A 15,269-nucleotide genomic window follows, 5' to 3' on the forward strand; every position below is an offset into this window, starting at 1 on the left:
CATCTTCCTCCTATCGATCAATTTGGGATTTTTTTTTCCATTTGGAATATTGAATCACCGATTTGCAGTTATCAGTCCAACACATACCATACGTTACAAAAGCTCTTAATGTAAATGATCGTATTTTTCTACTTGGACTAGGCTGTAGCTAGGGGATTTTGGTATATCAATTGTTTACAAAAGTTCTAGGCACTTTTAATTTCTCAATTAATTTATATAATTATTTTGTTACTAAGATATTAATTCCTATGTAAATTTGTGATACAACACAAAAATGCCTAATTATAAACTATTGATGATTAAATCTATGTGTAAGGAACCATTTTTCTGGAAAATCAAATCTACAGTAATTATACAAAGAAAAGAATACAGAAACTTTAAAATACTATCAATTAAAATTAAAAAACTGAAATGATACTAGTGTGAACAAAGCTTTTCAAAAGGAAAAACAATTGGTTTTGTACATAAGAGCATTCAGTTCTGTTTTCTGGAAACATATACATTTTATTTAAGCATGACCCCATTAAACTGAATGGGAATTCTGTGCACATAGGTACTAATGTAAGAAAACCTGGCCTATATGTGTTAATGAGACTCCCTAGGTAAAATCCTCTTGCTGAATATTTAATTGTCTGCTTCATTTTAGCTCAGAAAAAATATTGAGTTGATATATTTTAAACAAAGAATTACTGGGCCATTACTTATTTTTCCATATATATTTTCAAAACCTGGCAATTTGAATCATATTCAAATGTCATTTATCAGTGTTCAAGTTCTTACAGTAGTATATTCTTTGTGGTTGTTGCTCTACTTTATAATACTTAGAAATACAATGTAAGTGCTTTAACTGTGTTCCTCTTTTTTGTTTGTATTTTTTTAAAACAAAATTTCCAACTACACTGTTTGGGAAAATAAACAACATGAAGTCATCCTCATTTTTGCTTACCTGGAGGCAGGCAGGTATACTATCCTTAAATATATACCTCTTTTTAATGTTTTCTGACATAAAATAATTCAGATTAAGCAGAAGCAAAAAAGACTAGCTTAATTACTAAATATTGTGTATTGCGAAATGTGGATATCAATATTTCTATGGCCAGAGTTAAATATGAAATTTCAGGAGAGAGCATGTGGTCAAAATGCTAGCATTGAAGAAGAAGCTCCAGCTGCTCCAGAGGCATTGGCCAAAAACAAAGCCCTCAGAATCTCTGGCATCCCGAATGAAACGCATCAACAAATCGTTGCAGCACTGGAGGAACTAACTCGCCTGTACCAAGACATGGGGAAGTGACTAGCTGGTCACCTGTTTGCATTCCAAATAAAGGTGAATGGCCCAATGCAGAAATATTGGCACAATGTCATTAATATCACATGCAAGTTAAATTTTTCTAAAAGTAAATAAAAATGTTGGCAGCAGGACTTTGAGTGCCAAAATTATGAGACAGATGCAGAAGAGGTGGTGGGAGGAAGGATATAATTGCTGATATCAGATGGATCTTGACTGATGACAGAGAACACTGAACAGATACTCACCTGTGTTCCATTGAGTATGCAAGGACAATCGACTGTGTGGATCACACCCAATTATGGAGCGTATTGGAAAGAACCCCAGGACTCTTTATTTTTCCCTGGAAAACCCTACACACAGACAAAGTTTGTATTTGCAAACCAGGAAAGGTGGCCTTCGATTTGGTTTCTTGCACTTATTCAATCTATATGCTTTGCAAAGTAATCTGAGAAGATGGATTTTATGAAGATGAATGATACATCAGGGTTGGAGGGCGAGTCATTAACAACCTGGAACATGCAGGTCACAGCCTCCCTCGATGACAGTAAAAATATTTTGAAGCAGTAATGATGATGAGCAAAGATTATCACCTTTAATATGGACTGTAATTTGACATAACAAGAACACACATCAACAATTGGACCGACTGGCAGCATTACTATAAACAGAGAAAAATGAGATTGTCTAACCTTTCATTTTAACTTGGATACACAAGCAACACTCATGGAAGCAGTAGCCAGGGATGACGTATTGAATTGCGGAAATCTGTTGCAAACGATCACTTTATCACTTAAAAAAAGGCACACATTTTGCTCTGAAGGCTAAAGTCCTCCTGACCGAAGGTATTTTTCAATCACCTCATATGTATTTGAAAGCTGAGTGACATAGGAAATATCAAAAACCATGTCCTTGAATATCTTTGAATTATGGTTGTGATAGGAGGTTTATTATGCCAACCTGGCCAATGAACACATGTGGGACGAATTGAAGGGCAGAGAGATAAATGGCGTGGCGAGCCTCACCTTTCTTGTCTCTTGCTCTTTGATGATCAATCAGACCAGTGTGCGGATGCCTTCCTTGTTCTCTGCCTCAATTTGCAAGCTACACTACCTGTGGGACACCTAACCCATGGACTGTGTGGCTGTAATTTGAGGTTCCTTCAAGACCTGCTTCGCCACATGATTGGGATTTACATCTCTTGAGCTGGGGAGTGTCAGACTCTGTCATTGGGCTGACTGTTGGTGACCTGCCTTGCTGTTTGCTGCCTGTGCCCAGATAGCCTGACTTGCTCTAGAGAGGGCTACCCGGCAGCCCTCAAGACTTGAAGGACTGTCAGTGCATTAGCTGTCTCATGGAAGTGAGTTGCTCTGAGCCATTTGTACTGCTCCATAGATTAATTAACTGTTTATTTTTTATGTTATCTATCTATCTAATCTAATCTATCTATCAGCTATCTAAATATATATAAAATCATTAGTGTCCTGGTTTTGTTTCTCTAGAGAACTGTGTCTAACATAACGGTGTTGGTGAAAATATTAAATACGCCATGAATTGCCAGAGAACAAATGAAATTTCAGAGAACAAATAAGCCTGTGTTGGAAGAAGTGTGGCCAGAATGCTTATTACAAGTTAAGACAGTAAGATTCTGTCTCATGTACTTTGGCCATACCATCAGGAAGGACCAATCTCGAGAGAAGGACATCATACTGGTAACATGGAGGCTCGGAGAAAAAGTGGAAGATCCAATTGATGTAGATTGATACAGTGACTGCAACGATGGGCTCGAACATTACAAGTGTTTTGACAGGATGAGATAGTGTTTGCTTTGTTCCTACTACCTGATGTGATCTATCAGCACATCATTATTAGTTATACCAAATTTCCAATATTTACTCGTAAAAGTGAGGCCTATTCATTCCCCAAACATATAGCTAATATTGAAGAGAGTTTTCTGTTGTGTATAATAGATGGCCTAGACTAATGGGGTGTGAATACCTATGAAGTAAGTTCGTATCCATAAATGTACACATACAAGCAACCAGGAACATTACAATTTACCCTATTATGAGCCTTGTGTAGGAAGGGCCTGCAACTAGGACATAGATGTGCTTTGCTCATTTGCTATCTCTGTTTAATTATAAATGGAAGGCTTTAATATGATCACTTATCAGAATTATAAACTTAATTATCTTTTAATGAATTTGAGCGTACATCATCACCGAATATAATAAAAATAGAAGGCACTACTATTGGGACATTTATTTAACCTGTAAAATTTGTCAGAGAAGTGGACTCTATCAGAAATAAGATTGCAGGACTACAAAAAGCAGCTGCTTTAGGAATGATTGTTAAGTAAGTGGACATGTCTTGCTGTTCTAAGTAGAAGGGCAGCTGTAAAATATGGTGCTAACCTCATGAATATAAAGAAGCTGAAGTACATGCACATCTTCAATTACAGCAATACTATAATTATTATGAATATTGAGATATATGAAAATGTTCTTAATATTTAAATAATTTCCAATAAGTACATGGTTTCTTTCACTTTGGTGCAACTTCTCCTTGTTTTCTTGTAAGTTTTTGCTCTTTCTGGGAGTCATAGGATGTTTGACCTCAAAATTAAAGAGACTCTACTCTGTACCCCCACCCCGAACACACACACACACACACACACACACACTCACACACACACTCACACACACACTCACACACACGCACACTCACACCCATGCACACACATACACACACTCACTCACACACACTCACTCACACACGCACACTCACACACACACACACACTCACACACATGCACACACTCACACACACCCCACACACACTCACACACACACTCACACACTCGCACACGCATAAATACTCACACATATGCACAAACACAAGTGCAAGTTTAATTCATTTTAGAAAATTTAATCTAAGACTAGTCCCAAGTAGGTAGAAATTAAAGATCTCCTAGGAAAACAAAGACGTGCAGAAGGCCATGAAGGACTTCCTCCAGCTTCCCTGATGTCAGAGGGCAGAGGTCAGACATAGTCCTAGTCCATCTGTCTTTACCACATTCTGACAACAAGCGCTCCTCCTTCCGCACTCTACTTTTCTTCTAGGTTCAATAACTCGTTACCATAGCAACACAGACAATACTAACAGTTGTAGGGGCAGTTAGGGAAATTAATTGATTACCACAAGTCAGGATCAATAAACAGGAAGGATACAGTCATTGGTTCATAGCAGCACCCCGTCTCAGGCAGCAGTCGAGTCTCTCTGATCCTCAGTCTCTCAGACATATTGTCCCTTGGCTTCTGCCCCTTTGGGACAGAAATCCTGCCTCCTTTTCTGTCCCACTGTCTCCTCTGTCCTGCTCAGGGTCTCCTTGTCTCAGCCACTCATTGTCCACTAGCTCCTTTGCTCTGATCTCATAGTTTTCAGACTGCAATCTCTGGTCTCAGTGCCTGTGTCATTAAAAAAAAAGACGTCCAATCTGTTCTACTGGGGGCTCTTCCTTTACAGCCCTGGACTTCCCCGTGCCTGCTTCTGAGATGGCTGTTTGGCACAGAACGAACAATGGTTTTGCTTTCTAGCTGACCATACTCCTTAGGAGACTGAGGGTGGACTCAGAATCATCCTACTCCTGCCCAGTAACACAGCACAGAGCTCCCGCCCAAGTGGGGTTATCATACCAACCAACGCTCCTCCCTTCGCATATGCTCACCTCTCCTAGGGGTCTGCAGCGGGCCGCAGCTTCTCACAGGACTCAGAAGTTATTATGGAAATGCATCAAGTCTGCCAAACATCTTCATATGGACAGTGGTCTCTTTCATAAGAAGTTATTTCATAATCGCTTCACTGGAATCAGTTGGTTCATGTCCTTCACTATTGGTAGTCAATGAAGCAGCATTTATGTCTTAATACTTTTCATTTCTATTTAGACCAGTTAATTATATTTTCTTCCCTAGCATGATAGGGATTTCAGATACTTTAAAATAACCTGAATGACCTATTTCACATGCAGAAAAAGAAACACACACAGTTAGAGTAAGTCTCAATATCACATAATACTAACTACACTTTTATATATTATTGAAACTTTTAAACATTATATTTTGATTACTTAATACAATTTTAATAATTATTTGAGACCTCTCTGGGCTTACTAAATGTCACTTATTAGCAACAATTAGGAGCAGAAATATACAGATGAATACGATCAACAGCAATTCACCTAGCCCCTTTTCTACCAGATTCAATTCTCTTCTCTATAAAACCTTTCCTGGTGCTGCCAACTCCTCACAATAATTTGACTGAATTGAGTTTAACCTTCCTTTTCTTTTCCTTGCCATTCTTCTGGTGGAGATTATTATTGACAGATGGAAAGAAGAATAGTGGCCAGAGCCGAAGGCTGGCAGCAGTTCAGTGCTGACATGCCCAGTGCCTTTGACTAAATTGCTTCTGGAAAAGAGAGGGAGAAATGACTGCCACCCAAAGTCCCTGTTATTCTTGTGGAGCATATGTCAGCATGACAGGGATTTACAGGGAGAGTAGAACAGTTGCCTCCTGGGATTGTACCCACTCACTTTTTCATTTGTCCCTTCCTTTTTTTAGTCATATATATTGAATAAATGTGTATTAAATAAACAGGGGTGTGGAAACTTTGGATGCAGATATCATTGATCATTACTTTGAGACTGAATCAAAAAGGATTCGTTGAAGGATATAAATTGAAAGTGTATGAGAAGAACTCATTTGGGTATATAGATATGCAAACTGAAATTGTCATATAAATTACACAGGAGAGGAGGCAGAATTTAAGTCATATCACTTTGTTTCCCAAGAAGTGGCCACAATTTAAGTAAATAACAAGTGCAACACCAACCATCCCAAAATATATGATTTCATGGACTGTTCAGCTGAATAATATATGTAATGAATAAAGAGCATTCTGGTAATACACATAGGGAGAATATTCCATATGTATAAAGCTAAATAGAATATTTGATTATATACACAAAGCAAAATATTTTTAAAAAACCCTGCTATTGAGTTGATTCTGACTGATAGCAACTCTATAAAGAGTTCTCGCAAATATAAATCTTTATGGGAGCAACAGCTTCACCTTGCTGCTATGAGGAGACTGGTACATTTGACCTGCCAACCTTGTAACCAGTAATCCAGATCTTACCCAACAGGATCACTATTATGTCCTCAAAATGTACACAGGTGAGCATTGAAGTATCAAGCCTTGGCTTCATTAATTTTAAAAGGATTAAACTAAACTAAGTGGACTCCATAACTTTGTTCTTTTCCGTGAACTGTATTGGGGGAACTGTACTTGCATACACAATAATTTAGGGTTTCATTTAAAGTTAAAGAGAAACAAATGGGAAATACAGATAGAATATTGTGAATGAAAAAACATAGATGTATGCTTTTGAAAGAATGCATGAACAGACTTCACTCATTCCATTCACTGGCTTGCCTGCAGATACTGAAGCAGGGCGCTAATACCCAGGGATCTATAGTCACTCTTTTCTGTGACGTCTTTCTCTTACTTTCAGAGGCACCACTAAAACACAGTCAAGTGTATTCAAACACTACTTGTGAACAACGACACTGAGCTAGTTCTAACAAGTCAGTCAAGGCCAGTGGAAACAAGGGCAATGTCCTCACGGAAAAGCCACTAACCCCCCATATCATTGTCATTAAGCTGAATCCAACTCAGAGTGAACCTACAGAGCAGAGTAGAGCCATTCAGTGGGGTTTCCAAGAATGCACGCTTGATGAAAACAGACGAATACAACTTCTTTGCTCATGGATCCCTACCACCAATCTTTTGGTTACCAGTCAAGCAATTAATCACTTCACCCCAGGACTCCCACCTGTTTTCTAAATCTGATTTGCAATGTTCACATGAACTGTGCAGTAATTGCTCATAGCATCTCTCATTTCTGTGCCACGTGATTTTTTTTCTCTTCTCCCCTTTGCTCTTTTTCTGGGTTCTGCATGCAAGGTTTAAGTTCCAGGGAGAGACATACATCTGTGGTGAAACTCTGAAAAACCACCTGTGCAGATGATTCCAGACCAACAGCTCCGAGCAGAGTTCCTGACTTATATTAATTTGGGAAAGGCAGCTGCTTGCACCTGAGGGTCCCGGGGACTGTGAAGACCTGTAGCACTGTGTTGTGACTTGAGAAATAGAAGCCAGGTCCTTGGGGATGCCGGATTTGGATTCGGAGTCTCTCGCAGGCAGCCATATTCCATAGAGCTTTCTACCTGTAGAACTAGGTCACCAGGCTTCTCCTCTGAGGCATTTCGAGTTGACAAGAACCCCATCTTTTTGTTAGCAGCTGAGCTGTTAGCTGGATGTACTAACAAGGTCCTACCTCTGTAAGACGCTGGGATTTAGAAGATGAGTGAAGGAGTCTTGATTTAACTCGGGAGTGTCAAGAAAACAGTCTCACTAATGACAAGACCGCATTTTTCATTCATGTTTGTCATGTTAATTTAGGAAACCGCAAGGGCAATTGAAATACGTATGAAAGTAATTGTACATTAGCGTGCTGTTATTGCTCGGTGCAGTTTCCTAGTGACTCTTCATAAAATGGAAAGAAATGTTGCTAAGTCCTGCTCCATCCTCACAATTATTATGTTTGAGACCATCTTGTAGCCGCTGTTTCAGTGCATCTTGCTGAGGGGGTTCTCCTCCTTTACCGAGCATAATGTCCTTCTCAAGAGACTGCTCTCTACTTTCAACATGTGCAAAGTACATGAGATGAACCTATGTAGCTATAGCAAACAAGACTGTAAATGGAAGCCAGGGATAATTCATCTTCTACCATTATGGATAGCTATTTTATCATTTCAGGAGCAGTTTGATAACCTACAAATTGATATGAAGGTTTGTGATATTATCTAAGATCCACTAGACTGAAAAATATATACTATTTTTTATATCCTATAATAGTTCCCTCTGCTTTCTATCCACTTTTACCCTATTCAAAGTTCCTATTATCGGGACATATTGGTGTAAGGGATAGTGTTGGCAAACAGAAAAAAGGTAAGTTAACATTTAAAAAATAATTAAGTATTCCATTCATACTGCAAAGTTAATTCTACTTTTCCCAGATATGAGTTCTAATCTGTAAAAATAATTTCTTTAAGAAGTATTAAAACAAGGCTAGTCCCAATGAGATGGAGGTTGAAATGTTCCAAGTGTCTGACTTTAAATTTGTCCCACCATATTTATTATCTCTGATATCAACCACTAGTGATCCCTTCAATATCCATCCCAGGGTTCTGGAGTGCCCTGCAGGGTTTCACAGAACTCAGGAACATTTTGGAAAATAGGCAACATGGCTATAGGTGCTGCTAAATCCCAGACCTGACATTCAGACTCCCGCTGAAAGATCCTACTAATCCAAAAAGCCATGGAAATTGGTGACTCAGGTCATAACTCAAGTCCCAAGAAACAGGGGCCAGTCAGAGGCAAGTCAGGTAGAGGATCTCGCGTAAAAGAGCCGTCTTTATCAACGTTGTTCAGTGGAGATACAGAGGTGCAAACTGTCTGCACGTGAACGTAGGTCTCACTTGCTTATCCAGGCTAATGTGTAGGTTGGGACTCACATGAAGATGACTACTTTAGTCCTGGGGTCCAATAGTTTCTTTGGGTGCTCCCTGGTATCTGATGTGTGTCTTTCACTGACGACTCAGCACTAAACTTTGTGCATGTTCAGTAGGGAAGGAAGGGTCACAAAGATGGTGTCTTGCCCATGTGCAGGGCTTGAATGGGAGTGCGGTCTTTTCTTCTGACCATGGCAAATCTGCAGACCACTATCCCTAGGAAACTAAAGGTAGTGACGTGAGATAGTTACAGTCTCTAGAAAGAAAAAGATTAAAAATGTCCACCTTAATTCTGTGAGATTAGCACAACAGGTAACTCCCTCCACAATGGGACAATACCCATGTGTTATAGTCAAGGATATGTAATAATATATGACAATATGGATATCTAAAGGGACCATATTAAGTAATTAACTACTCTGAATAATCCAAAACAAAACTTAAAGCTTTAAAATTATTAAGGGTCAATTTAGGGAGATTTAAAAATATACAGGAAACCCAAACAGGAAGAATAAATGTAAATATTTTTGTTCCTTAACCTTTCAGTGTCACTAAAACTAGACAGGTTTTAATGTTAGAGGGAAATCCTAGCATTATTTAAAAAACCTTTTTCTATGTAATTGTCAAAGAAATGAAGCTCCATGAAATATTTATGTTTGATGAACAAAGAAATGCTTCTGTAAATATTAGTCTATAGTCTTCTCCAACAAGTTGAACTTTAGCTTTGAAATTGTAGTCTAACATGAATCTAAATTAAATTTACATTAAACATGTAAAACTTGCAAAACATGTAAAAATAAATGTTTAAAATTTTTATTTTAGAAATAGTACTAAAATTTTAAAATGTTTCTATTAGTTCTTGGAGAGAAGCATAATTGTTTCCACATATATTTACATTGATATTGGTTTGTGGCTAGACACTGCTTTAACAAATGTAGTTGGAAGAATTTGCAATGGACCAGGGCTTTAATTTCTTTTACTTTTGTCTCAAACAGAAAAGTACTATTCATGTAAAAAATAAAGCCATGCCCCATGAACATCTATCTCCTGACTGGAAAACTCATGGACTGCCAATGGCCTCCATTTCTACAGAATATCATTAATAAGGCTCTGGGAAGTGGATGGAGTGGACTTTGTATTATGACAATACAATCACTTAAACATGAATAATCTCCAAGGCCTAATGTAGCTGTTTCCTAACAAAAAAATGATATGGAAATTTTTGTTGAATAGTCACTGATTACATGGTTAATATGATTCCTGGAATTGATTTATGAGTGCTATTGTCAAGAATTGCACCACAAGTATATTATTATCTATTGAAAAAGGAGGACAGAAAAAGAGCAAAGAGGAGTATAAGCAGCTTTATATTTTCTGATATAAACCATACTTCAGCTAGATCGTCCGGGGTTGCAAATGGTTTCCTGGAACTTACGCCATCTATTTTTTTTTTTTTTTGACATGGAAACAGGGATACAATTGTATAAACTGTCCCTGAAACATTAAGCACGTCAAATGCTAATTATTTCATTTTTAATTAATTGATTTTCAATTGAAATAATTGGGTTGCATTTTTCATTTAGTGGAGTTATCGTTCTGATTTTGAAAAGATGCTCTCCTTGAGAAATCAGAGAAATGTTGTTGTTAGGTGCCTTCTAATTGGTTCTGAGTCGGGGATGGTAAGAAAAGCAGAACTAATCACTGCCAGGTCGTGTGCAGTCTCACAATTGTCCTTATGTTTTAGCCCATCAATGCAGCCAGTGTGGCACCCTTTCTTTCCAAAGGTCTTCCTTTTCTTCTCTGCCCTTCATGAGCATGCCTGACCTTCCCCAGAGACTAGGCTCTCCTCAAAACATGCCCAACATACTTGAGATGAAACCTTCCCATCCTTGCTTCTAGGGAGCATTCTGACTGCGCTTCTTCCAAGACAGATTTGTTTGTTCTTTCAGTATCTTTGTCAGCACCATAAAGGAAATGCATTGATTCTTCTTCAGTCTTCCTTATTCAATGCCCGTGTTTCACATGCATAGGAGGTGATTGAAAAGACCATGGCTCGAGTCAGGTGCAACTTAGTCCTCAAAGTGACACTTTTGCTTTTCAACACTTAAAGAGATCTTGTGCAGGGAATTTACCTAGTGTGATGTGCAGTTTTGTTTCTCGACTGACGATTCAATGAGAATTGATTGTGGATCCAAGCAAGCTGAAATCATTGACAACTTCAAACTTTTTTTCATTTATTATGGTGCTACCTGCTGGTCCAGTGGTGAGGCTATTGGTCTTCTTTAGATTGAGTTGCAATCTATACCAAAGGCTGCGATTCCTGATCTTTGCTAGCTAATGCTGTAGATGCTGCTCACCATGAGCAAGCACGATTGGGTCCTCTACGTGTCACAGCTTCTTAATGAACCTGCCTCTAATCTCAATACCACATCTAATCCAGGTTCTCTGATGGTTTTTTTCAGCATAGAGACTGAGTAAGTTTAGTGAGAGGATGGAATCCTGGTGCACACCTTTCCTGATGTTAAATTGGACAGCATGCCTTTGATCTGTTCTCAGGTGTGCTTCTCCCATGGGGACTTGGTTGATGTCTCATTGAGACGCTGCCTGTTTGCAGACAAGCCTTTAAGACCCCAAATGCTATTACGTCTGATCACCAGGCACCTTTTGCCATAGCACCCATGTATCGTCAGCGATCTCTTTATGAGGGGAATATAAGCAGGGTCATGTCAGAACTAATTGTTCTTAGATTTTTCCATGCCTTTTCATATCATCTTATATATATGAAATTGTTTTTTACTTTTCCAATTTTCTGATAAATGTAAATAAAATTAATATTTGATATCTGACGTGAAGTTTTCAAGGCCTATGGGAAAATAGAGCAAACTACGGGAGCATCTGAGAGAAAAAACAAAACTGATCCCAGATGCTCAGGTAATTATGTAACTAATCTGTAGTAATAAAGCAAAGGGATAGGAATCAAGGGGAATAGACACACACACACACACACACACACACACACACACACACAGTGTTTAGTCAAGTAGGGCGAGTTGCCAAGACGAACGAATGAAACTGTAGTTACCACATCACATCCAGTGGACATAGTTTCAAAATATCTCTGCTCACCCCTTACAGCAATTGACAAATCAACTAATTCAATCATGGATTTATAAAAAAACTTAGCTGGAAAAGATTGCACTTTCTATATCCTTAGATAAATCTTGTTTGCAGAAGTTTCTAGTGATATACCTGTCATATATTTAGGAAGGTCTTCAAAAGTGTTATTATTATTATTTTTTCATCACTTTCCTTTTTTATTTCTAGCATTTTTGCTGAGAACAGCATGTTTTCTTTGTGTTAAAGATAAGGAAAATTGAAAGAATTTAAAGCCCTAATTTAGATCACCTAATAAAAATGAAACTGGTCGTTTCAAAGTACCTTTCTTCTCTGAATAGTCTCAATTCAGAAGATTAAAACATGTAATTTTTTTAATGTGAGAATATATCATGGTGAGTTTTTCTTTTCAAGTATCCAAAATATGCTTCACATTTTGTATCTCTAATGAACCAGTAAGAAGATATTGCTTTAAATAATTGTGACCATCGGCCATTCAGAGAATCAAATAGGAAATATGTTCATAGCATCTCCCGTATAACGTTGCATACTAAATAAGAGACAAAATATTTCTACTGCAAAATTACAATGAATTGCTAATTTTTATTTTGTGTGTGTGTGTGCTTGCTTAGTTGACATGTTTGTTTGCATGACATTTTAATTGTAACATTTATAATGAAGAGATTGATACCTAAGTTATTCCAGGAAGAGAATATAAATAGTTTAATCAGAGAATGCTTAATAGAAAGTTTTTTTTAGAAAAGCAGAAGCTAAGAAGCTGTATGTGTATATATTTTGAGAGAGAACAAAAATGAGATTAAATTGAAGAAATAAGACATCCTACAACATCATAATGTGAAAGTTATTTGACATCTTGATATCTTTCTTTTGTGAATTGAAGTATCTAAGCAGTTTAACTTCATTAGCATGTTGTACACATGTGGAAACTTAACATTTTTATAGGGCCATCAGAAGTATATGGCTTATTTGCATACATGTACTTCCACATTATTCTACATCTCTGTAAGTTTGATCTCTAAAGAAATGAGTTCCTATATAGTTTTGTATTATCCATAATAATATATGCCAGAATCACAAACTCAGGAATAATTAAATGTTCTATGACTTGGGAACAGTTTAGTTTAAAATAAAACTGCATGTACTTTTATTGCACGTAGATTCTATGTGGGTATAAAATATTTCTCAGGCTAAAAACACATATTTGTAACCTGATAGAATCAATATATTACTGTGTATTCACTTGCACTCATTTTCTGTCTTTATTTAATTAGTGGTACTTTAATGTTTCCTTTCTTTTATATTTTATAAACTTTTCCTTTCAAAAATTTCTCTATATTATATATATATAACTTTATTTTTATTGTACCTATTTTCCTACTTCAACTCTGTTATTCTCACTCACAGTCAAGTTTCTTTTATTTATGCTATGAAATTCTGAATTTTTCCTTAGCTGTAATATTCATATGTGTTTGCCTTTTAATTACCATGGAGACAATAAAATATGAAATTGATTTCTTAATTTAAAATGAAAAAAAGTGTTTTTTTGTGTGATTGTCTTTATAGAGCATTTTTCCTATTAATATATAAATTATAGAATATTTTGTGTCCAGTTTACATTCTTTGACCATTTTGATGATGTCCTCCTAGTTATTTCTCAATTTTTTCTCTCTGTTTTATATTGTGCAGTGGGAAGAGATTGGTGAAGTTGATGAAAACTATGCCCCCATTCACACATACCAAGTATGCAAAGTTATGGAGCAGAATCAGAATAACTGGCTTTTAACCAGTTGGATCTCCAATGAAGGTGCTTCCAGAATCTTCATAGAACTCAAGTTCACTCTACGGGACTGCAACAGCCTTCCGGGAGGCTTGGGGACCTGTAAGGAAACTTTCAACATGTATTACTTTGAGTCAGATGATGAAAATGGGAGAAATGCCAAGGAAAACCAGTACATCAAAATCGACACCATTGCTGCTGACGAGAGCTTTACAGAACTTGATCTTGGTGACCGGGTTATGAAGCTGAACACAGAGGTCAGGGATGTAGGCCCTTTAAGCAAGAAGGGGTTTTATCTTGCTTTTCAAGATGTGGGCGCTTGCATCGCTCTAGTTTCTGTGCGTGTGTACTATAAAAAATGCCCTTCGGTTGTGCGCCACCTGGCTATCTTCCCAGACACAATAACTGGTGCTGACTCTTCACAGCTGCTTGAAGTGTCAGGCTCCTGTGTCAACCATTCTGTGACTGATGAACCACCCAAAATGCACTGCAGTGCTGAAGGGGAGTGGCTGGTACCCATCGGGAAATGCATGTGCAAGGCAGGGTATGAAGAGAAAAATGGAACCTGTCTAGGTAAGTCTCTGCCTGCTGGCTGTCAGCTTCAATTGGTCATGTATATGTATTTCTTCCAGTGATTAGGAACAAATGAACTTTTACTTTCCTAATTTATGGAGATTATTTCTCTCCATGTGTGATTTTCCCTTATCAGAATTTAAAAATTGCTAGCAAGGATAAAGATTGTGCAATATTTTATTGCATATGTATAATTAGTGCTGAGAGTGTCTTACCTTCAGTGTGATATTTGATATTCATTTTGCTCCTAAAATTTATAGTTTTGAATGACTCTAATCAGAACTTTTCTTTGTATGTGGACTTTCTTTATAGGGCTACTGAGGTTTTCCCATCATGAAGCTGTTTCTTGCTCTTGGTATATAAAATTCTATTCTAAAATCTTATGTTAATCTAGCTTTTAAGTGCTGCTAACTGTTCTTAACATTTCTTCAGAAATATGTTCAGGCATATGAATGCCACATGAAAGCAATAGTTACCTGATAGGACATGGCTTCCCGTGTTGCTTACATATGACTATTATTACTTGTTCAATTTTTAAAATGTGCAGCTCAATTTAAAATGTATTATAAGTGGTGTTCTACAAAAATAGCTGTTTGGAGATAGCTTCAAGACAAAAAGGTCATTTCAAAGCAATTTTCACTTGGAAAAAATTTTTATTTTAATTTTTCTTTTAAATTGAAACTTGATTATGCGGGGTTCCCTCTTCATTTGAAAATGCTTCTATTTTGCCTACAGTGCGGTGGTGAGTTGCTCCTTTTAACTTTGATATTAATCTATGATTTTCTAGAAGAAAATAACATTTTATGCCAAAGTCAAGAATAACTTGTGAGGAACACAAATAACATTTGCTTTTAAATATCTATTTGT

At 37.2% G+C, this 15,269-nt stretch overlaps 1 protein-coding gene across 9 annotated transcripts in view; it reads left to right on the plus strand.

Annotated features, from left to right (window-relative positions):
- Positions 1 to 15,269, plus strand: part of EPHA5 (EPH receptor A5) — a 378,384-nt gene that overhangs the window by 56,361 nt on the left and 306,754 nt on the right. For 8 of the 9 annotated variants that reach the window (XM_075544946.1, XM_075544949.1, XM_075544947.1 and 5 more), the window contains exon 3: positions 13,739 to 14,402. In XM_075544946.1, coding sequence (XP_075401061.1) covers positions 13,739 to 14,402 — 664 coding nt within the window. Of the gene's footprint in view, positions 1 to 13,738; positions 14,403 to 15,269 lie in introns of those variants that run through there. The other variant, XM_075544951.1, reaches the window with a different exon arrangement.

This window comes from Tenrec ecaudatus, chromosome 3 (assembly GCF_050624435.1).
Source record: "Tenrec ecaudatus isolate mTenEca1 chromosome 3, mTenEca1.hap1, whole genome shotgun sequence".
In the NCBI taxonomy this organism is placed as follows: domain Eukaryota; kingdom Metazoa; phylum Chordata; class Mammalia; order Afrosoricida; family Tenrecidae; genus Tenrec; species Tenrec ecaudatus.